At 36.8% G+C, this 20,919-nt stretch overlaps 3 protein-coding genes across 4 annotated transcripts; 1 reads left to right on the top strand and 2 right to left on the bottom strand.

Annotated features, from left to right (window-relative positions):
• Nucleotides 1–6,387: 6,387 nt before the first annotated feature.
• On the top strand, nt 6,388–8,941 carry LOC113716744 (aluminum-activated malate transporter 8-like). Its single transcript, XM_027241166.2, has 6 exons — nt 6,388–6,795; nt 7,053–7,193; nt 7,285–7,557; nt 7,764–7,864; nt 8,063–8,206; nt 8,394–8,941. Exons 1-6 carry the CDS (start codon nt 6,495–6,497, stop codon nt 8,712–8,714), a joined length of 1,281 nt encoding a protein of 426 aa, XP_027096967.2. The 5' UTR covers nt 6,388–6,494; the 3' UTR covers nt 8,715–8,941.
• A 393-nt stretch (nt 8,942–9,334) lies between these two features.
• On the bottom strand, nt 9,335–9,844 carry LOC140020948 (antifungal protein ginkbilobin-like protein). The gene has a single exon (XM_072071616.1). The coding sequence runs from the start codon at nt 9,842–9,844 to the stop codon at nt 9,335–9,337; it is 510 nt and encodes a 169-aa protein (XP_071927717.1).
• A 1,419-nt stretch (nt 9,845–11,263) lies between these two features.
• Nucleotides 11,264–15,387, bottom strand: LOC140015472 (protein trichome birefringence-like 10). Of its 2 annotated transcripts, none has more exons than XM_072068074.1 (4): nt 14,456–15,381; nt 13,227–13,616; nt 12,374–12,532; nt 11,264–12,052 (listed from the first exon to the last, which is right to left on the bottom strand). In XM_072068074.1, exons 1-4 carry the CDS (start codon nt 14,941–14,943, stop codon nt 11,671–11,673), a joined length of 1,419 nt encoding a protein of 472 aa, XP_071924175.1. In that variant the 5' UTR covers nt 14,944–15,381; the 3' UTR covers nt 11,264–11,670. The 2 variants fall into 2 exon arrangements, with proteins under 2 accessions (XP_071924175.1, XP_071924178.1); XM_072068077.1 differs by lacking the exon at nt 11,264–12,052 and adding an exon at nt 12,060–12,152 and having other exon boundaries at nt 14,456–15,387.
• Nucleotides 15,388–20,919: the final 5,532 nt, after the last annotated feature.

Genomic DNA, 20,919 nt, shown 5'->3' with positions numbered 1-20,919 from the left:
TTGTTTTTTTAGTGGGAGTCAAACCTACTAGAGGCACTTGACTATTTTGTTCTCGACCAAATCAAAAGCCGTAATACTACTATAGTACTATCTCTTATTTCTTGCACTGCCATAGCTCCTGAACATATTGTAAGAATCAAACAGCACTCCGTTGACAAAGAGGCGTCATATTATAATGAGTAGTGGTGTGCTCTATTCTATTTGGTAGCTGAGTACCACATAACCTATTTCGCAAGCACTCATCATTTATCAAGAAATTGTGATTAGTGCACTGGCAACTCGAATTACACACTTAGGTCATTGGACTTGGAATCTATTTATGTGTTCTTTGAACTAAGCACCCTTTGCTGAACCGTTGAAACTCAGCAACCAAAAATTAATGCTGTAGAACGAATTTATATGCTCTTTGATTCGAACTGCGCCAACTCAAGTACTGATGGGTTTGACATTTTTTAGTCACCTGGGTTGAGCTTCTTTATAAACAAAACGATAAAGGTTTATGGTGCCAACGAGTCTCAGAACTCATTGAGGTCATTTAATTAAGTGCAAATCAGATAGACAAATATTTCAGAGAATTAATATTTCGGAATGTGAAAGACAGCTGAACCCCCACTTTTTTTTTTATAGGGCAAGAATCCCACAAAATTTTCCAGGACTTAAGTCCTATTCCTGTACAAGTAATACACCAATTAAGTTCTAATTAAGCCGTGCATATATTGCAGAATCTCAGTCGGGAATAAAGAATGTAAAAAGAAATCCGCATCGTCTATATATCCTGCTATTCAAGCGGGACAGTTCAGTCGGGGAAAGCATACAACTCAAAACTCGAGTGTACCCATATACAGTTTGACAAATTAGCCCGATCGAGTACTGTATGATCGAACAAAAGGCCGAAGGAGAAGAAAGAACGAGGACGTTTCTAGCTCTAGTCAAAAGGCCGAAGGAGTGGAAAGCAAGGAGGACGTTTCTAGCTAGCCTGGGTACGTTGTAATTAATGCTCGACCCTGTGGGGATATCACATGCATATGCATATGGACAAATTTTCAACGGGTATCCAGTGTGGAGGAGAATGATGAAACGCACTCATAAATCTCTAAAATCGCTAAAAACTCCCCCTCATTCGAATTATGCCACTTTCTTATGCTTAAATTTCTGTAAATTTTTCTTGCAGATAGGTTTCCATCAACATCATCAATTGCTTTGAATCCAATGAATTCATCAAATGCACGTCCCACAATTAAACCTGAAAACCTTATTCTTCCTTCTTCTTCTTCTTAAATAAAAGTATAAAAAAAAAACCTCATGATTCATGGACTGCCGGTGCTTGGAAACTTAACGCTGATTAATATCGTGCACCGAGTATAATCATGATGATACAAATGCATCACCTCCATGGCCTTTTTTTTTCACATATGGAATATTAATCAAGATTTTGGTCCATGAGGGTATTTTGCTTTTCAGAAAAGAAAAATTTTTTGTTAATGGATGAAAACGTGACACCATTCATTTGCATTTGCCTACTCTTCATCTGCTTATCGTCTTTGTGGAAATTTCTCGCGTCCAAAACGTGTAGTGACAATCTATTAAGACATTTCTTTTCGCCAATTGGATTATGCGATGAGGGGGGGTGTACGTTTTAGTGCTTAATAAATAGTAGGTAGGTAAAATTTTCCCCAACTGATATAATTATTAGATTCCACTTGGGCTATTTTGTATTTGAGCAAAGGTAGGTCTGGCTAGTAGTTTGCTGTTTATAAAAACCTTTTATTAAAGCTTCCTATATATATATATATTTTTTTTGTTGACACAGGGGTGTCCGGGTCAATTCTTACGGGGCCCGACTAATCTCCTGCGGTCCGGGCCCGGCGCTCCAACCCGACCCGAACACGTTAAGTGCACGGAGGAATCCAGCGGAACGGAGACTCGAACTTGTGACCTCAAAGTTCATTGGTAAGAGGTGCTGCTGCTGGACCATTCACGCGGGGCACTAAAGCTTCCTATATTCAGAACGGCAGTTCTTAGTGCTTGACATTTATAAGAGATCATCTCTTATCCTGTTTGTCTTTATAGGCACATAACAGAGAAAGCCTCGAAAAAATAAAATTTACAAAAAAAAAAAAAAAAAAACTATACTACATCAATATTAATTGTCTACATTTAACGGTGATTTCAACCTGAGATATGATACATCAAAAGGACCGTCGTAATTGTCTAACACATTCCTAAACTTGAATATTTTTAAATGCTGGAAAATAAACATGCATGCTATCAAGTCCATAACTTTAATGGCGGTTAAATTTACCACATTCCTCAGGTGCTGGAGGTCGCGTGTCTATAAGTACGGATGATTAGTACAAAAGTCAGGCCAGGATGGTCAATGATGATGTACGACACTACTGCTATTTTCATTCTGTTAGCTTTTAACTATACTTACCCCCCGCCCCCGCCCCCCTCTCCCACCGCCGCCGGGTGGAGATGGAAATTCTATTGGAAAGTGGCCTTCAAACACTAGATCGAGCACGACAAGTTTCTTTCGAGAAAGGTCACTATCTTAGAATTAAATTAATAGCACTAAAGATAAGGAGGACAGAAAATGCGATCACTAATCAAAAGCTGTTGTGTGGTACAGACACCGTACTTCTAAAGTAAAGCAGCCGTGGCTAGAGTTAGACCGCAAAAAAGCATTTTGACTCATTTCTCCACCGGACGTTGGAAATGGAGGCCAATATACCGTTGTAGTAGTAATTTTCTAATGTTTAATTCCAGAATTTTCTTAGATAATAATCATCACGTCTGACGTGCTACCATTACTCAAAGATACGCTCAAAGATTTTCTATCACAAGTATTATAATCCATTGTAGTTTTCACTGTACAAGGTTAGCGCCAGTTGTTATTTCCCCATATGATGTACTGCATGGTTAATCTTCAGGCAGCTTCAATGATTTTTTTTGGACTTTCTATTAAGTTAACGTGGGCGGGACTGTGCATAGAAGAAAAATTGACCGATGGTATCATGAACTCTGCCAAAAGGAAAAAGATCTTGGAAACCACTCCCACTCCCACTCCCAGTCTCCCACTCCCTTAGAGTTAAAAGAAGACAAAACCACGGATTGACTTTGCCGTAGACAAAATTAAAATAAGAAAAATAAAAATGATGATGCATTCCGGTTAATGACAATTACTAGTGGCCCAACACGAAGGACCTAAACGGAAGCCGTTCTATGATTAATCATACCCAGGCTTACTCTCAGTCGTGTCAACTCAACCTCTCCTTCCTTATCGTCTCAAAATCCAATTGTCCGTTCTTTGACTTCTTTGAATTGATGCCTCTCAGCTTGATCATTATTGGCAGCTAGCCCAGTAATAGATTGCTTAAAGGGTGTTTGGTAAGTGAATTTTATATTGAGGAATGAGTTTTGAAGAGCACGCTGAAATCACAATCCGAACAGAGCTCCTGTGTATGTTTCTGAACTGACCTGACCTGGCGCTGAGCTGAACAGAGGCACTAGCCGAACAGAGCTCCTGTGTGTGTTTCCAAATTAACCTGCAATGAGTCGAACAGAAGGACTAGCTTACCGTTGTAACTCCGACGCTCAAGTCAGTTGAAAAATATGAGGGAATAGAGTTGTATTGTGTGGCGTTGTGTGTGTTATTGGCAGCTAGCTCAATAATAGATTTGCTTAAAGGGTGTTTGGTAAGTGGATTTTATATTAAGGAATGAGTTTTGAAGAGTATGCCGAAATCACAATCCGAACAGAGCTCCTGTGTGTGTTTCTGAACTGACTTGCAATAAGTCGAACAGAGGGACTAGCTCTCCGTTGTAACTCCGATGCTCAAATCAGTTGAGAAATAAGAGGGAATAGAGAAAGTAATTGTATTGTGTGACGTTGTGTGTGTGTATGTACCTTGTTAGGTTACCTCCGTTCCTTATTTATAGAGCTGCTAGAGATGACTTTCAGGGAGTCCAAAATTAGTCCACTGCGCACAGTGATTATCCCATTAGAATATGAGTTCTATTGGATCACTAGAAGCAGAGTCCCTCTTGGACTCTAATCCTGGCCTTATCAAGAAGAATGAGGAGCTTCCTTGCCAGTTCGACCTATGACCAAACAGGCTCATATGTTGGGCCGAACTGGCCCGAAAGAACTGACACATGTCGGTGGACAACTAGCTCCTCTGCAAGTTTCAAACTTAATCATAATGATCATACAGATAGTTTGGTAAAAATTAATCAGAATGAGATAATGAGCACGATAGACCATTCTATGAGTTTTGTGATTAATTATATTTCAGTAGAAAATTAAAATTTGCTTAACCATGTATCTCATATATTTTTAATTAAAAATAAAAAGAAGTCAATAATACTAGAAGAAACAAAAAGAGCAGTGAAAAAAATAGGAGAAAGACGACGAAAAAGGAAAAAATTGTAAAACCTATGTCTAGATTTTAGTTGCCAAATAGTGTACGAATTTCGACAAAAACCCATTTCCATTAACCTGTAAATCATAATCATTATGATTGTGACTGACGAACTTTTATCAGAGGTTTCTTAATTCAGCCACTTTGCTCAAAAGTTCAGATAGCAAAAACCAGCAAAAAGGCAGCTAAATTAGGAGATGATATATTAGCTTTTTCAACATCAACACGAAAAAGAAAAGGGAATTAGGAGATAATATCTGTCACTAATAAGATGGAAATGCTCTCTGACTTTATCGCCATTTTCGAGACCGGAAACTAAAACCATGTCATGCGTAGCAGCCGATAGAAGAGCCATTGAGGGGAGTTGAGTTAATGGGCGCAGTAATGTCGGCCTCCGTCTTAAGCTGACGGAGAGTATGGTGCTTGGTTGCTCACCAATCCAAATGCCTAAAGCGGGGACGATCTTTAAACCTGAGAGCCCGAACCCCGAAGTGTACTCTAACTAATACTACAATGAACTATGTGCACGTGCTACATCAATCAAATCATTTTTGTTGCTTGCATCGTATTATCCAATCAACAAGTTCCAATAGTGGCCATTTGATTGATGCCCAGTAGTAACGCAGTGTGGACATTCCATCAAGGACATGATTTCTATTTTTAGGATTTTTTTTTTTAGAAAAAATGTATCCTAACGATTTGATATATATAAAATTAAAATAATTAAAAAATAAATTTACAAAAATGTAAAAAATATTTGACAAAAAATCACAGTCCAAACAGGGCAGGCTTTTCTATATGCACCAATGCTTTAAAATTCAGGCTAAATAGTGACTTAGATTAGGGGTTAATGACTTCGACTGATCGGACTGATGTTAAATAATTGAATAATGTTATATAATTAAAATTTTATTATATTATATATAAAAATATATTGTTAACATGAATAAAAATGTTAGTTTTATTTCTCAAGTTTTATTAGCAAACATTCTATACTCCAATGCCCTTTAAACTTAACTCAAATTTGACGATTGGAAGTTATAAATACAAATTGATCAGCCTAGAACTAAATTGGTATGACTTATTCGAAAAAGTAAAGAAATTAAATCTACAAATGAAAATTTAGAAAAGCTCATAAGAGCAATTATAGTTATCTAAACTATTAGGGGTCAATTTTAATAATGAAAAAGCTACAGATGTATGTCGAATTATTTTGTTTACTTCTTTGAATGAGTTGCCGTACTAGTCGTTCCCGTTCTTGGTCTCATGTGTTTCTTCTTCTTGCGTTTTTTTCCCTCTTTCTTTCTAACTTAGGTGAATTAAGCATGATTTTTATTAGTTTTCTGCTCCAAGAGAATTGCGAAAAAGTAGAAGGTCAAAAAAAGAAAATGAATAAAAGAAAGTCACAAAAAAAAAAAAAAGAGAAAGCCCGGTTCTAACCGATATCATCAATTTTCGATTAAACACAGTTTTGATCCAATATTTGACAGATGAGTTTTTGAAGAAACTTGAATCAAGTGTCTGATCAATTACCGGTTTAACCAGTTGGATCGATCCGAGTTAAAAGCATAGGCATATACATTTAGGTACGCACTATAATCGTTTCTGGTGTGTCCCCTCTCTTTTCCCAAAAACAAAAAGCTTTTTTGGTTTTTTTTTTTAATAAATAATTCTGATGGTGCGTAAGGAGCGCGTTCCACTTCCGAATGCACGAGTCACTAAGCTTCGAAGACAAAACTTTCAACGTGTGAAAAGACACACCTGACTGATCATGAGAGCTACAATTGCATATGATGCTTGGTGTAGTACGACCAAATCAAATTACTGGAAAAAGTTTCAATATTTTTCTTTGGCGAACGCAATTTAGGTAACGACTGCGACTCGTATAGTCGTATGTCTGCCTCTCTGCGGGCTAACTATATAATCATCTCATCATGCGTGCATGGTTGCATCTCCCATATCCCAACTCTCTTGCGACTAGCAAGATATACGGGCACCTGACAGGAGTAACGGTACTACCCAGTATCAACTCTACCAGGCCCAAAACATAAAGAGAATCGAGCAAGAAGGAGTGATGAACTCAACCGTCATTCCAGTTCCTCCAAGTGCAGAAAATGTTGAATCCTCGTATAAGGACGCCAAAAACACGGGAAACAAGTTCTCGTTTCTATCCACTTGCAGTGTTGCTTTCCGGGTCATCCAGGAAAAAAGATGTAGTCGGGGCAGCATGAGAAAAGTGATTCACAGTGTCAAGGTGGGGATTGCCTTGGTATTGGTCTCGCTGCTGTATCTGCTGGATCCGCTGTTCACAGAAGTTGGAGAAAATGCAATGTGGGCTATCATGACAGTCGTGGTTGTCTTCGAGTTCTCTGCAGGTTTGCCACTTATTAACCCATTATTTATTGTGACCCAAGTTGTTTAGTGGAGTACTAAAAACATTTTTTCTGTGCATGGCTGTTTGCGAATATATGCATAGGAATTTTTTTTTTCCCTTTTTGGGCAATAAACACGCTAGTCACAAGTACTAATAGGAAGCAGGTTGAGAAACTTTTAATGTAGCCATTTTTTGGGTCAATTAATAAGACAATGTACTAACTGATGTATTCACTTTGATTTGATGCACGTATGTCAGGAGCTACGCTAAGCAAAGGCATAAACCGTGCAATCGGTACCATATTAGGCGGTGGATTGGGGTGCTTGGCTGCAATTTTGGCTGACGAGTTCGGAGGGATCGGCAACGCAATCGTTGTTGGCGCTTCGGTTTTTATCGTCGGTAATATATTAATCCCACCACGACTTAAGTTCTGGACCACAGTTTTGTGTGGTACTTAAAAGTGACTCACTGCTTAAAAAATCATACTCAGGAGTGGCCGCAACGTATTCGAGGTTGGTTCCAAGAATTAAAAGGAGATATGACTATGGCGTCTTGATCTTCATCCTCACCTTCAATCTGGTAGCTGTGTCGGGGGTACGGGCCGACAAAGTGATCAGGTTAGCCAAGCAGCGTCTGTCAACCATTGGCATGGGTTTTGCTGTCTGCATTTTCACCAACTTGCTTATATTTCCAATTTGGGCTGGTGATGAGCTTCATCGTTCTACAGCAGCTAAGTTCGACAAACTCGCACGTTGCCTTGAAGGTAATTTTTTGAAGTGTAATTAATTAGTTCTACTTCTCTTCTGTACTTAAAAGCGTATATACCTAAATCGGGGAATCATTGTATTGATTGGCTTTTTTAATTAAAGCAAAGGCATGCACAATATATATATATATATAGTAGCCGCGCGATTTCACTGAACGGAACATCATATAAGTAAATGAATGGCGGATTTGATTAATTTGTAGGATGTTTGGAGGAGGAACCCAACAACAAAGCAGAAAATCTGGGCGCCAAGGTCAAGGACTGCAAGTCAGTGTTCCACTCCAAGTCCACGGATGAATCACTGGTACGTTTTGATCCACTTTTAGAACACACGCACGCACACACACACACAAAAGCCGCTGTTATATATATATATATATATATATATGGAGTTCAGATTTTTAATGGGAGTTTTTATACTATTAGTAATTCCCTGTCAGGGCAGGGCACGTGTATTTTACCTGCAAATTTAAGAAACTAATCCTTCTAACAATAATTGCAGGCCAATTTTGCTAAATGGGAGCCCTGGCATGGGAAATTTGGATTGTCTCATCCGTGGGACAAGTATCTGGAGACTGGAGAGGTCCTGAGGGAGCTCGCCGCCTTAATCCTTTCGCTCGGAGTGTGCGTTCAGTCATCCAGACAGGTGTTCAATTGAGTGACAGTCCTACTCCTCTCCATGTTGTTCTTCATCCCCACCCCCCAACAACCCCACAAACAAAAATAATAATAATAACGCGTTCTGCATCCATTCCTGGGTTTTTTTTTTAAAAAAAAAAAAATTTTTAATTCTGCAAAAAAAAATTTTTTTTTCTTTTTTCCGGCTCCATCAGGCTGCAGCAATCAGAGAACCGTGCGAAATCATAGGGTTGTCTCTTGCATGGATATTGAGAGAGCTGGGTGAGAGCATCTTCAACATGACAAGGTGCCGAGCCAAGGCTTTGATAGCACCAAAGCTGGAGTTCATTAAACAAGAACTAAGCCGGTTGGGCTCTTCTCTGCAAATTAAAGGACTAGAGAAAGATGAAAATCTTGCGATGGCAACCTTCATTTTCCTCTTAATGCAGATATCAGAAAATGTGGAAGTAATAGCGCAAGAGGTGGAAAAACTGGGACAGCTTGCTTATTTTAGGACCAAGAACCCAGATGTTTAACATTGTTCAATACACTTGATTTTGGCATCAATCAATATACTTGAAATAACAACTAAATCGACTGTGTGAAATATCACCTTTCCTCTCTGAAACATAAATATGGCGACCCGATGGAAGTGTGACAGTAGTGTGATACGTATTGTAGCACTGCAGTTGATGCATCATCATTTTTTGTTACGTGTAAGCAACTATATATTACCAGTGCGTTCAAATGTTGTCTGTATATATATATATGGCCTCTGCTTTTACGACTCTTGTATATATGCCCTCATCAATTCATCTTAATTTCTTGATGCATCATCTTTTTGTACTTGCGCATGATATGGTGTATCAACACGGGTGATTTTGTTAGCTATGTACTGCAACAAAATCTGATCAACACGGGTGTTCGCATACAACCGAGAAAAGGGTGCTCAACTCATGCAATGATGCTTTATTTCCACGACAACCCATCGATCGTTTGGTACGCTGAAAAGGGTCAGATCGATATGAGCACTGGTAGTTGGAAAGACATCCAAAATCGCATACATTGAGAATGATGGTAATTTGCAATATCAGAAAACGTAAAGCTTCGATCACACACACGTTCGCTGATATCCAGTACAAAGAGAAATCACCACTCAAAAGGGGTACTGCTCGTACCTCATCGAACAATCGAGGAGCACAGCACGAGCACCAATCCGGCTACCGCAACCGCTGATCATCGTCGTATTAGCAGCAACTAGACATTTTTCACAATCTGAGCTAGTTATGTTTTTGTTGCAATTTGCTCGGCCGTAGGCAAAAGCATTGGGATAAGGAGAAATATTGCGGTAATCATAACCTTTGCGCGATGGCGTCTGAGTCTCTAAATCTGCAATAACATATGCAAGACTGATAGCAAAAGGATCACCTCGAAAATACACCCCAGAATTGCACAGTACGGTCACGACTTGGGTGTTTGGAGCGCTTTCCACGGACGAACAAACTGAACCCACCATCCCAACAACTAATATTGCTGCAGAAATTGCCGTAATGTGGCGAGCAAGACCCATGATTTCTTTTGCTTGGGCTTCTTCTCTGGAGCTTCGTCTTTGACTCAACAATTTATGGTTGATCTTTTGCAAGTTGAAAATTGAAATGCCCCGCATTTAGTTTGTTTATCGTCGGCGATGTCCTCGTTTTGGGCTGTTGCTTGCTGTCTCGTGATGGTGGACCGGCGGTTCGCATTTCCTGCTGGCCTCGTTCGCTGATTGGATGGACGTTGGTACTGAGGAATTCATTTAAACAAGGAAAAAAACAAAGTTAATTTTGGTAAAAAAAAAAAAAAAAAAAAGGTAAGCCAAGCCAGGCCCAGCAACTTCTGTTGTCTCCTTCGTAGATGTCACGAGCAAAGACAGATGACAAAAGATATTTTGGTGCCACCAATAATGGTTTCGAGGGACGTTAATCTGAATTCAATGCCCACCATGTGGAAAACATTTTCTTGGTTAATTTTTTGGGTCCATGATGCTGCTACAAGAATGACTAGTAATTTTGGCATATCTCACTGTTGCGCGTGGTGGAATTTAATTATTGTGGTAAATGGTAGGGATAATTTCAAAAACGAAGTTACTGACAATAATAATATCATTGAGCTCGTCTAACTAAGGTTTGTAAACTTACAACTACTTTCCTTGATTTAATAGTTTTAGTAACCAAATCTTAAAATAACATTGCATTGATCAAAATATTTAAATGAATATCCTAAAATACCCTCATTTAATGAATTTTAATTTACTTCCATATATAATTGTAAAATTATGTAGCACAATTATAAGGAACAGATGCCAAAATTTTCATATCCATATCTATTGTTTGATAAACAGCTATAATAATAATAGTTTTATCGCTATTACAGGATATTTTTTGATGTTGTTTTACTAGGGATTTAGATTTATAGGATAGAAAGGAAAGTGTTCAAATATTATCTTTTAGACTTTATGAATTTTTCAAGTGGTGAAATTATTATAATTTGATAGTAACTTTGGGCCATTCATTTTAGATTTATCATTGATGTTGATACCAATAAAAATAAAATAGAAAAACAAAGATCACCATAAACGTTGGATTACATTCAAAGTTAACTCATTAAAAAAAATATTACTAATTCAACATTTTGTTACAACAGAAACTAAAAGCAATAGTGGCCGTCCATGATTTTGTTGACAAAATATATTAAAAAAAAAAGACGATGAAGAAGGGAAAAGGACTAGAAAATGAAAGTCCTTGTTGACTTTAGACTCATCAAATTGCAATCTTCTCAAATTTTGAGTCATTAGAAAATATAAAGAGGGTAATATATATATATTTTTTTTTTTAAAAAAAGGTAGAGTGGGCAATGGGTATGTGGGATAAACTGGAATAGTGGGAAAGGGAAGTTGATAGGTCTTTTATAAATTCTACCATGGTCATAATATGAATATGAATGGTATCAGAAAAAGCGACATTACATCCAAAAGTTCGTAATTTTCATTTTCAGATACAATTTGATACCAAATTACTAATGTTGGGCAAATCAGCTGCTACTATTCTTTGCAAAAGTCAACAAATTTCCTTTGTATATACAGTTCCAAATGTACAATTTACAGAAAATCAATGAAAATGTAATATAATTACAAGTATAACTTGTGATCTGGTTGAATCGTTCATACAGTCTAGAATATACAAACGCTTTTTCCAGCAATGCTGACAAATTAGCATTGGCATGGAGCCCTTAGACAAGCCCGATTGTAAGCTTCACGGAACTTGATCATTTTCTTTCCACATATGGCAAGTCCATCTTTGATCCTCCACCTTTTTGATGGGAACAGGTAATATGGAGATACAATAAATAATTAACATATATTTTCCATGACCTGATATTTTGCTGGTTAGAGTGATCACTGCAGCTTCAGCTTGCTCGCAGTGAAAACAGATCGTCAAGTTGTCTCTCAATCTAGAGCGGAGGTGGATGCAAATGTTGTGCTGAATTTTGTGCATCAGTTAATTCCTTTCTGAGTAACGCAGCATAGAGAAGTTCGTTCCATGAATCAGGAACACCAGGCAGGCACCAGTGGCTACAGTCTTGCCGATGGAGAGGAGCTGGTCCGGCCTTGGGCCCTAAATAATACAAAGATGAGTGACCATCTTTCCTCTGAGACGTCATTCGTGACACATTCAGTAGTTCTACGTTCTGCAATTCAGACTTCTTTATGAGATTCACAAACACATCAGTTGTTGTTCTTACTTCAACTGATGTTTCAGATGGCACTCGTGATGAAACCAATTCAGGTAGTGTCTCCAGATGACAGCTACCACCAGTCTTCCAGTCCCCACCTCTGTTCATTTGAGTGATTCGTTAATTGCTTATTTTGTGAACAAGGTAAAAATGATCACAGAACAGAGAACTACTGGCTAACCCCCTGTCCTGACATGAGTCTGAAAGGAATTGAGGTGAAAAGTCTGAGCAGTAAATCATCTTAATTGATATCCTATATATAACAAGGATTTCAAGTATCTAGCTTGGTACCATTCAATGGACCACGCCTGATACCCGATCATAGTAGAAAACCTGAATGATACAACTGAGCGACTTCTATAAATGGTAAAACACATTTGGTTAATCCAGTCTTCGCAACAACAGAACAAATTAGACAAACCTGAAATGTACAGGAGCATAGCTGCGGAAAAATACGTGTGTCTTCTTTAGATTGACCTCACGCCTTATCCAATCAACCAGTGTCTGAATTGACCTGTGAAATGCACTCTGTACGCTCATATCCATCTCAACTTCTGCTCCTTCTTGGAAGTAACAACCCCTGAAGAGTGAAAATGGTGACTGTTCAGATCCAGTAAAGCAGAGAAACCCGACCTTACAGCACTAGGTTTTAATTGAAACATCCCTGGTTTATGTTCTGCATTATTACGTGCCAGAATATGGAAACTAATAATAAAGATGCTCAATCCTGTTTTAACACATTAAGCAGACATCACTCGAGAAAAATATTTACCGAAAAATAGCACGAAAAGACAACTAAATGGAACTATGATCTAGACATCCTATGGGAGTAGTGACCATTTCGCCACTGCTCTCTTATCAACTCATTATTCAGACCATGGTACCTAATCCTAAAAGTTCACCTTAACATTTTTTTCAGCTAATCACCCAAAAGCCTAATCAGCAAACATGGTTTCTGTTAATTCCTAGCTTGGCATTGCTATTATAGCAGGAGAATTTAAGGTAAAAGACTTGCATTGAATAGCTTTCCTGGATCCGTCCATTTATGAGAGAGAATTAGCAGCACGAGTGACAAGAAAAGGTGATGGTAAGCCAGCAACAAGAGAAATATATCTTACCGGTGACTAATGACCAATTTAGTTGTTTAGTAGGACAGATGAACAAGCAACTCGTTCTCACGCATTTTCCACAACCAGCGGACATAAATATTCCATCAATGAAATAAATTTCAGAAAATCTAAAGCCAACTAACAAAGAAGGTTAAAACAAGTTACCCTCTAATAGTTTTCTCATAATTCCACCAGTGCCCACTGTTGAAAACTAGCACATCTGCATCTTTCCAGTTGGAAGAGCTCCAATCCATTTGATCTAGTTTTATAGTCATCTTGACGTTTACTGGAGCTCCAGCAGGTGCACGACCCTGCACTACTAGAAAGGGAGCTCTATAGTACTCAATAGAACAGTTGAAATCCCCGAACTTAAAGCTTAGGGAACCTGAGTGCTTTGTGATTGAATTCCCATTAACTTCATATATTGAGGTCTTATCGGAGACTGCAGAAGACAACATACAAAGAAGGGATTCCCACTGGTTTCTTCCAATTGAGTCCCCAACAAATGCAAGGCGTCTGTTCCTCAAATTTTCCAACATCCTTTTTGCATCAAACCTGTTTCCCAGTGGTGGTGACAAAATTTAGTGAAAAAAATCTTTATCTTACCCTTTCCTAAGAACTCATGTTTCCAACATTAATCAGTCAGTTCGACGACATCAATAAGAAATGAGCCTCAAAGAATGAGATTGCTAGTTTCACATATATTCACTTGGCGGAAGGGATGATGCTTAAGAACATAAAGATTAACTGGTTTTAAGATAATACCATTGTCCAAAACCAGAACTTCTGGTAATTTGGAACTTAATGAAACGCAGTTAAATCATTTTGTCTCATAGAGCTAGAGTCTCATCAGTAATGAAGATGCTGTGCGTGGGAATCATGTGCTTCTCTTATGTACACCAAATCCTCTGGCCTCTGCCCACTTAGTTGTCAATATGTAATATATGATTATCTGAAGCCACAGTATTGAAATTAAGATTGAAACTTGAGACGATTAAAGCACCTTTGTCATCAGTTGATCACAAGATACAAGACGTGCCAAAAAAGGACTGGCACTACAACAGGGCATGACCTTTCCTAGATTACCACTCCAAACGGGGGTAGTAACCATTGTAGGTAGTAAACTAAAGATTGCCTGAAGTCCTATTAAAACCAGTGTCAATAAAAAATTTATGATACTGAACAATAAGGAACCTAGAGTGGTTATTTGCAAAAACATGTGTGCTGGTAACTTGCAAACTCCCAACAATAACAATTTTCTTGCCTAATTGGCTAGCCATCTCCCAGTTTTCACCATTTTGCAAATCTTTTAGTATATTCTTAGCAATCAAAAGCAAAATGCAAAATGCAAAATATAAGGGGAAATGTCGGAAAAGAAAGATCAAAAAGAAAACCTGGGCAAGTAGCAATCTTTGGGCTGCCATCGCCACTTAGTATAGAATTTATCAGGCCTGCCATTCTCAGAGCACCGAAATCCGGGATCCAAAAACTTACAATCTTCTGATTGATAGAGAGGATAACTCTCGTCCCACATCCAATTACCATCGAAGATATCACATCCACTACCTCCAGCTTCGAGGAAATTCACTTTCCCATTTCCTAAATCCCCGGGTTCTGCTGACGATGAAGAAAAAGAACTATTGAGACCAAACCAAGTGCGAAGTAAACTGTGGCCATGCAAGCCGAAACCCCTGTTGGCCGTTCTGTAATCCAGTAAAAGAATACAAAAAATCAAACAAAAGCTGAAGAATAAACAGCCAAAAGCACCAGGAGAAGTGAGCTCAAGAGCGGGGGGCTTTAAGCGCCTGAATTTCTTGAAGAAATCCAAGGGGGACGTTTTGGGGAAGCCTTCAGGTCCCGGTGCTTCCGCTCCTTTGCACATTTAGTAGCAAGTAGTACTCGAATTGGAAGAGGGAGGTTGTGGGTTTCTCTTTTTGCAGTGCAGTACTACTTCTGCTCCAGAGCAGGCAAAAAGGAATCTGGGATTGCGGCAGTGAGTTTTGTTCGGTTCAGGTAAGTGCAGAGTAAATGCAGTCTCTCAAAAGACGAGATGAAGATGATGAAAACAACACGCGACATAAACAACATAGCAGTAGTATTCTTTCCAAAACTAAAGAGAGAAATAGAAAATTTCGAAAAAACATAAAGCAGTGTGGAAACAAAAGAAGAGGACTAGGATCGAACGTGGGCCCTTGGTAGTGGAGATACGTTCATATATGAGTCGAAAGTCATAAAACGGTACAGAAGAAAAGGTCGTGGGCCTATAGAGAGAGAAGACAGATTGGGAAGATGATGATGATGGGGTGGGGTCCCGAACCTTGACAAGCATTTACACACAAGCATGCAGTTTCTGCACCGGCAAATTTGTTCTTTTCTTGTTTTTTTAAATTTGTTCAATTTCTTTCTTATGATCAGTTTCTCGTTTACTGGCAACGAGGAAATAGAAGTCCTTTCTAGCTTTTATTCATCTGGCAGAGCTGGTTCCTTTCTCTTTTCTCCTGTTCTAAGGTTTACAGCCGCTAAATCTTTCAGGTTCTTGCACCTTTTTTTTTTGGTCTTTTTCTTTGGCTAGCAACGAGTTACATGGGTTTGTATAGAGTATTATTTGATATAATTATTATAATTTTTTTATGATGTAATATATGCATAAATAAAAATACAATTGAGAATTTAAAAAAGTAAATTAAAAAATATATTTACAATGCAAGCGATAGTTCAATTTTGTCATATTTGGTTTGCATGTAAACATTTTTTTTAATTTATTTTTTTATTTCACATATATTACTTTTTGTGCTACATACTTATTTCAAATAATATTTTAAATAATACTTTATCTAGCAAAATATTATTTTGAATAATTATTGTAGTACTTTTTGTGATGTGATGCGATGTATGTAAGATAAAAAGGTGATTGGAAATATAAAAAGGGAAAATCGTCCAAAACGTCCCTCACATTTTGTAAAATAACTTTTTTCGTCCCTCACTTTTTAAAAGTGTAATTTTATGTCTCTTACATATTTATATCGGTCAAATTTAGTCCCTAACTAGGTTTCCGATCATTTTTTTGCCAGAATCCATCATGTGCAAGGCACGTGATCATTTTTTAAGGGTGAATTTGTCAAATTATATTTTACATAATTTGATCTATAGTCCTCCACATTTTATAAAATAAATTTTTTCGTCCCTCACATTTTATAAAATAATTTTTTTCATCCCTCACATTTCACAAAATGAATTTCTCTATCCCTCACATTTCAAAAAATGAATTTTTCATTTCTCACTAATTATGTGTGTGAATATATTTTTTTTAAACACATGTATATGTCTATTTGATTTTATTTAATAATAATAGCATAAACACATGTATGTAATTGGGCCCAACTTGTGGGCTATCTTCTTTTTTTGTATGATTATGACTAATATTTACCAATAGAATCTTAATTTGCATATTCTTATTGTATTTTGACCGAAAATAACTTTATTGGCCAACTTGACAATGAATGCAAGATTTTTTACTAACTAAATACCAGATAAAATCAAATGATCACGTATAATATATGGTATTCATATTGTTAAGTGAAATCAAATAGACACATACATATATTTATGCTATTCGTATTATTAAGCAAAATCAAATAGACACATACATGTGTTTAAATAAAAATGTACTCGCACACATATTTTTTTTTTAGGGTTTCCCTTACACACATAATTAGTAAGGGATGGAAATATTCATTTTTTGAAATGTGAGGGATGGAGAAATTCATTTTGTGTAATGTGAGGAATGAAAAAATCATTTTATGAAATGTGAGGGACGAAAAAATTTGTTTTATAAAATGTGGAGGACTATAGATTAGATTATGTAAAATATAATTTGACAAATTTACCCTTAAAAAATGATATGAATATGTAAGGGACATAAAATTACACTTTTAAAAGTGATGGACGAAAAAAGTTATTTTACAAAATGTGAGGGACGTTTTAGACGATTTTCTCATATAAAAAGATAGGTTGAAAAATGTATTTATGACGCAAGTAAGTAATTATTATTTGAGATAATAATTCATCTCATCCAAACAAAGCGTAAGATATCCAAGTACACCCACATGTTATCAAAAGAAGATGAAAAAGGTAGCGCGCATCTTTCATCTCTTTATTGCTGACTTATCACAGAGAAACTGTGCCCCAAAATAGAGATAATCACCGGTGGGAGAGTGATAAATGATAATGGCACGTTCTATTAATTAATGCGTGTGATATAATTGAGAGTGTGTATTTATCATAGATTATTTGGGATAATGTTTTGAAAAATATAATGTGAGATAAAATGGTGGTTAAAAAAATGTATTGATGATTTAAACAAATAAAATTATGCAAATAATTTAGAATTCAAACAAAAATTATGTATAGTTAATAACCAGTTACTACAACCATGATGGATAGTATTAAATGATTCATAATTGAACAAACAAAACAAGATTTGGATAACTAGGCCATATTCGGTGACCAAATGATAACTATAGATTAAACATTTGTTCACCCAAATACGTGACGGAATTTTTGTTTATCATTATTATTATTATTATGAATATCATGGGCGAGTATTTGCACCGAATTGAATTAACTTGAAAGTTGAGTGCAACAGAGTCATGGTCTTAATAATATCCTTGATTTAGGAAAAGTTTTAATCACATAAATGTTTCATACATATGGAATCAACTTTTGATTTTATCGTCCATATGCAATTGGTTAAAAACTTAAAAATGCAAACACAAGACAGTAGTTAATGGAGATGCGCGGCCAAAAATGAACAAAAGGTGCTGTGCGTACGGAAGAAAGGGCGGGAATCAAAGGAACGTGAAGAGACGAGCGGAGTTGTGGTGGCAGAGGCAAGGGAACGTGGAGAGACGAGCGGAGTTGTGGTGGCAGAGGCAAAGTACGCGGGCTAGACTTGTAAACGAATTGAGCTGCCCCGTGAGCGAGTCGAGTCAAAGTTTGTCTCGAATTCGAACTGATCAAATCGAATTTGAACTCGAATTTAAATTTAAAATATTAAATTCATTAACTCGCGAATTCAAATATATTTATTTATTTATTTATTTTAATAATAAAATTATATATATATTTCTAATATTTTACTCCCTCCGTCCCGAAATGAATGTCGCACTTCGGGTCTTGAGCTTCTTTTCAACAGTGTCGTATTTTGGTTTAAGTTCCAGCGCTACCCCTTCGTGCATTACTCCTGTACGCGATAAAAATTTCAAGTCTGCAAAACGACAGGAAAAAGAAATACACGACAAATATGTACTATGTAAACTTAGAAAAATATGTAGGTACAATCTCTGGAAGTTTCTCGAACTTATGGAGAGCTTCCTTCGATTCTTCTCCTCGAACACCAATCCAAGGGCTTCGCAGCTTATTCTTGGATCAACCACCGGCTCCTTCAAATCTTGATATGGAAGACTTGAAGAATTCGAGAATACTTGAAGGCTCAAGCCTTGATATGCGGAAGACTTGAGGAGTTTTGAGACCCAAACCTTCGTAGCTTGAAGCTTCAATACTTGAGTGTATGAGATGCTTTCTTGATATCTCTGTGTCCCCTTAACTTGGTTGAGAGACCTCTATTTATAGTTGTAGCAAGAGGTGGAGGTTGAGACCATGTACACCACTCTACTTGCCTAGCAAGATGTACAGTCATATTAGGACTGTGCCAATTAAATATTATCTCTTCATTAATAAAGAGATATGTAATTCTTCGATTGGTCAGACTTGTGGGGACACGTGACGTGGCGCCATTTTACTGGCCAGGCCATTGCAGTATATAAGAGATATGCTTGGATTAAATGACTCTAAATATTATCTCTTTAATAAGAAATAAATATTTAGATATTTATCCAATAAACATGTGACATGATATGATTTGGTTGGTGGAGATACCCCTGCAATTTGAACTGATCTGGAACACCTCACCTTGACACGTGGCAAAATATAATTGGTCATTTAATAACCAATTTTTCCAAGTGTACATGCCATATGGCAATATCCGATTGGACAAAAATATTTTATAAACCAATTGTAGTTTTTGAAATTTAATTAAAATTCCATTGTCTACAACTCCATTGAGTGGCAGAAAGAAAAAGCAAGGATGACAAGATATGTGGGACCCATACTTAACAAATGTGTCCAGCCATTTTTTTTGAGAAAGTAGCTTGCACGGCCATTATTTGCATTTGCAGTGAGACTCACGCATATTAGAGCAACTCTTGTAGTTTTATGGGACCCATAAAAAATTTAAAAGGAATCTGGTATATTTAAGGGCATGAGATGGAAATGAGGGAAAGTTTTATTGCCAATTATAGTAAGTGACATTAATTTGGGACAGATAAAAAAGCAAAGCAAGATACTTTCAATAGGACGGATGGAGTATTATTTATTAAGAAAAAATAAATATTTGTTATTTTTATTAGATTAATTTCCAGAAACGCGAGTAAACGAGCTGCTCACGAATCAGAAATTCGAGCTACATTACGAGTTGACAATTCGAGCTGCTCGCGAGTCAGAAATCGAGCTACAGCTTGTGAGCCTTGTCGACTCGAGCTCGAGTCTAGCTTTTCTTTGATTGGATCGAGCTCGAATTCAATTTTCTTGGCTCATCGAATTCGAATCTATCTATTATTTTCGAGGTCGACTTGATAAATCCAAAACTCGACTTGATTTGATTCGTTTGCAGCCCTAACACGGGCAATGCTTCTTGACAAGTAATGCTCTACTACTATTACAAACTAGTGCAAATTAAAAACTATTTCTCATGACATTCTGGCATTCTCACTCTTGTGTTTGGCCGGCGAGCCAAGACCACGTCCCTCGTAAAATTAAATTGATAAAATTTATTTCTAATTTAAATTTTTAATCACTTTTTTATGAATTTACTATGTGACTCACATATGATCAGTTTTTTAGAAGTAAAAATGCTAGATCTAATTTGTAAGTAAATAAACTACTCAATTTATATTCATTTTTGTCTTTGAAAAAAAATGAATTACAGCGGCACTCCTATCTTATGCACTTTCAGAGTCCAAATTACTGCGACAGTTATAATCTAAACATACATCACAAATTACTATACTTTGTTAAGTAGTGGTAATAAATTTGACTTTTTGCAAGTAACTAAAGTGAAGAAAACTTGCGAGTCATTCATTCATTGATAATTCTAACTTTGTAAATTAACTACGATACTAGATACTAATTCTCTATGCGAAAGAGAAATTTAGTCATGCCTTTTCCTCTTCCTTTTCATAAACATTTGAAATTATATTTATTTTTATCTAAACTCTAAGGACTTCAAGCATCCATACCCCAAACATTTGGAACTAAAATTGCAATTTTCTCTTTAGGTGATGAATGCTAATATGAGTTAAGTTAATACTGCTACTACTATGTAATACTGCTAATACTGTTACCGACAAATAAACCACCGTTTTGTTAATATTCTCACAAACCGATAAAATTATACTCCCTCCGTCCCACTTTGATAGTCCTGTTTCTTTTTTCACACAGTTTAAGAAAAAATAATTAACTTTGTTGGAAAAGTAAATTTAGATTGCTATTTTTCTAAAATACCCTCACGTTAAATAGAGTACAACTTTATGGGAACTTGAATTGATGGTAAAAAAAGAATAACTCTCATTAAATGGGTAGGTTTATAGCAACAACAACTTGTATTGAATAAGGGTATTTTAGGAAAATGAAAATACAACTACATTCTTCAATTGGAAAGTGAACTGCAATTTGGGACAGACAAAAAAGAAAAACAGGACTATCAAAGTGGGACGGAGGGAGTATTTTTTATGGTATTATT

Source organism: Coffea arabica, chromosome 1e (genome assembly GCF_036785885.1).
Source record: "Coffea arabica cultivar ET-39 chromosome 1e, Coffea Arabica ET-39 HiFi, whole genome shotgun sequence".
Classification (NCBI taxonomy): Eukaryota; Viridiplantae; Streptophyta; class Magnoliopsida; order Gentianales; family Rubiaceae; genus Coffea; species Coffea arabica.
Note: the sequence above shows the minus strand (reverse complement) of the source record. Positions and strands in the feature narration are given on the sequence as shown.

Excerpts from the sequence above, each read along its gene's own strand:
- LOC140020948 (XM_072071616.1), bottom strand. The coding sequence starts at position 9,844 with ATGCGGGGCATTTCAATTTTCAACTTGCAAAAGATCAACCATAAATTG.
- LOC140015472 (XM_072068074.1), bottom strand. The coding sequence starts at position 14,943 with ATGTGCAAAGGAGCGGAAGCACCGGGACCTGAAGGCTTCCCCAAAACG. Across the intron at positions 12,533-13,226 it reads TATGAGAAAACTATTAGAGG|GGGTTGTTACTTCCAAGAAG; the intron begins GTAACTTGTTTT and ends TTCACTCTTCAG. Across the intron at positions 12,053-12,373 it reads TATGCTCCTGTACATTTCAG|AGGTGGGGACTGGAAGACTG; the intron begins GTTTGTCTAATT and ends TCAAATGAACAG.
- LOC113716744 (XM_027241166.2), top strand. The coding sequence starts at position 6,495 with ATGAACTCAACCGTCATTCCAGTTCCTCCAAGTGCAGAAAATGTTGAA. Across the intron at positions 7,194-7,284 it reads CGCTTCGGTTTTTATCGTCG|GAGTGGCCGCAACGTATTCG; the intron begins GTAATATATTAA and ends AATCATACTCAG. Across the intron at positions 7,558-7,763 it reads ACTCGCACGTTGCCTTGAAG|GATGTTTGGAGGAGGAACCC; the intron begins GTAATTTTTTGA and ends ATTAATTTGTAG.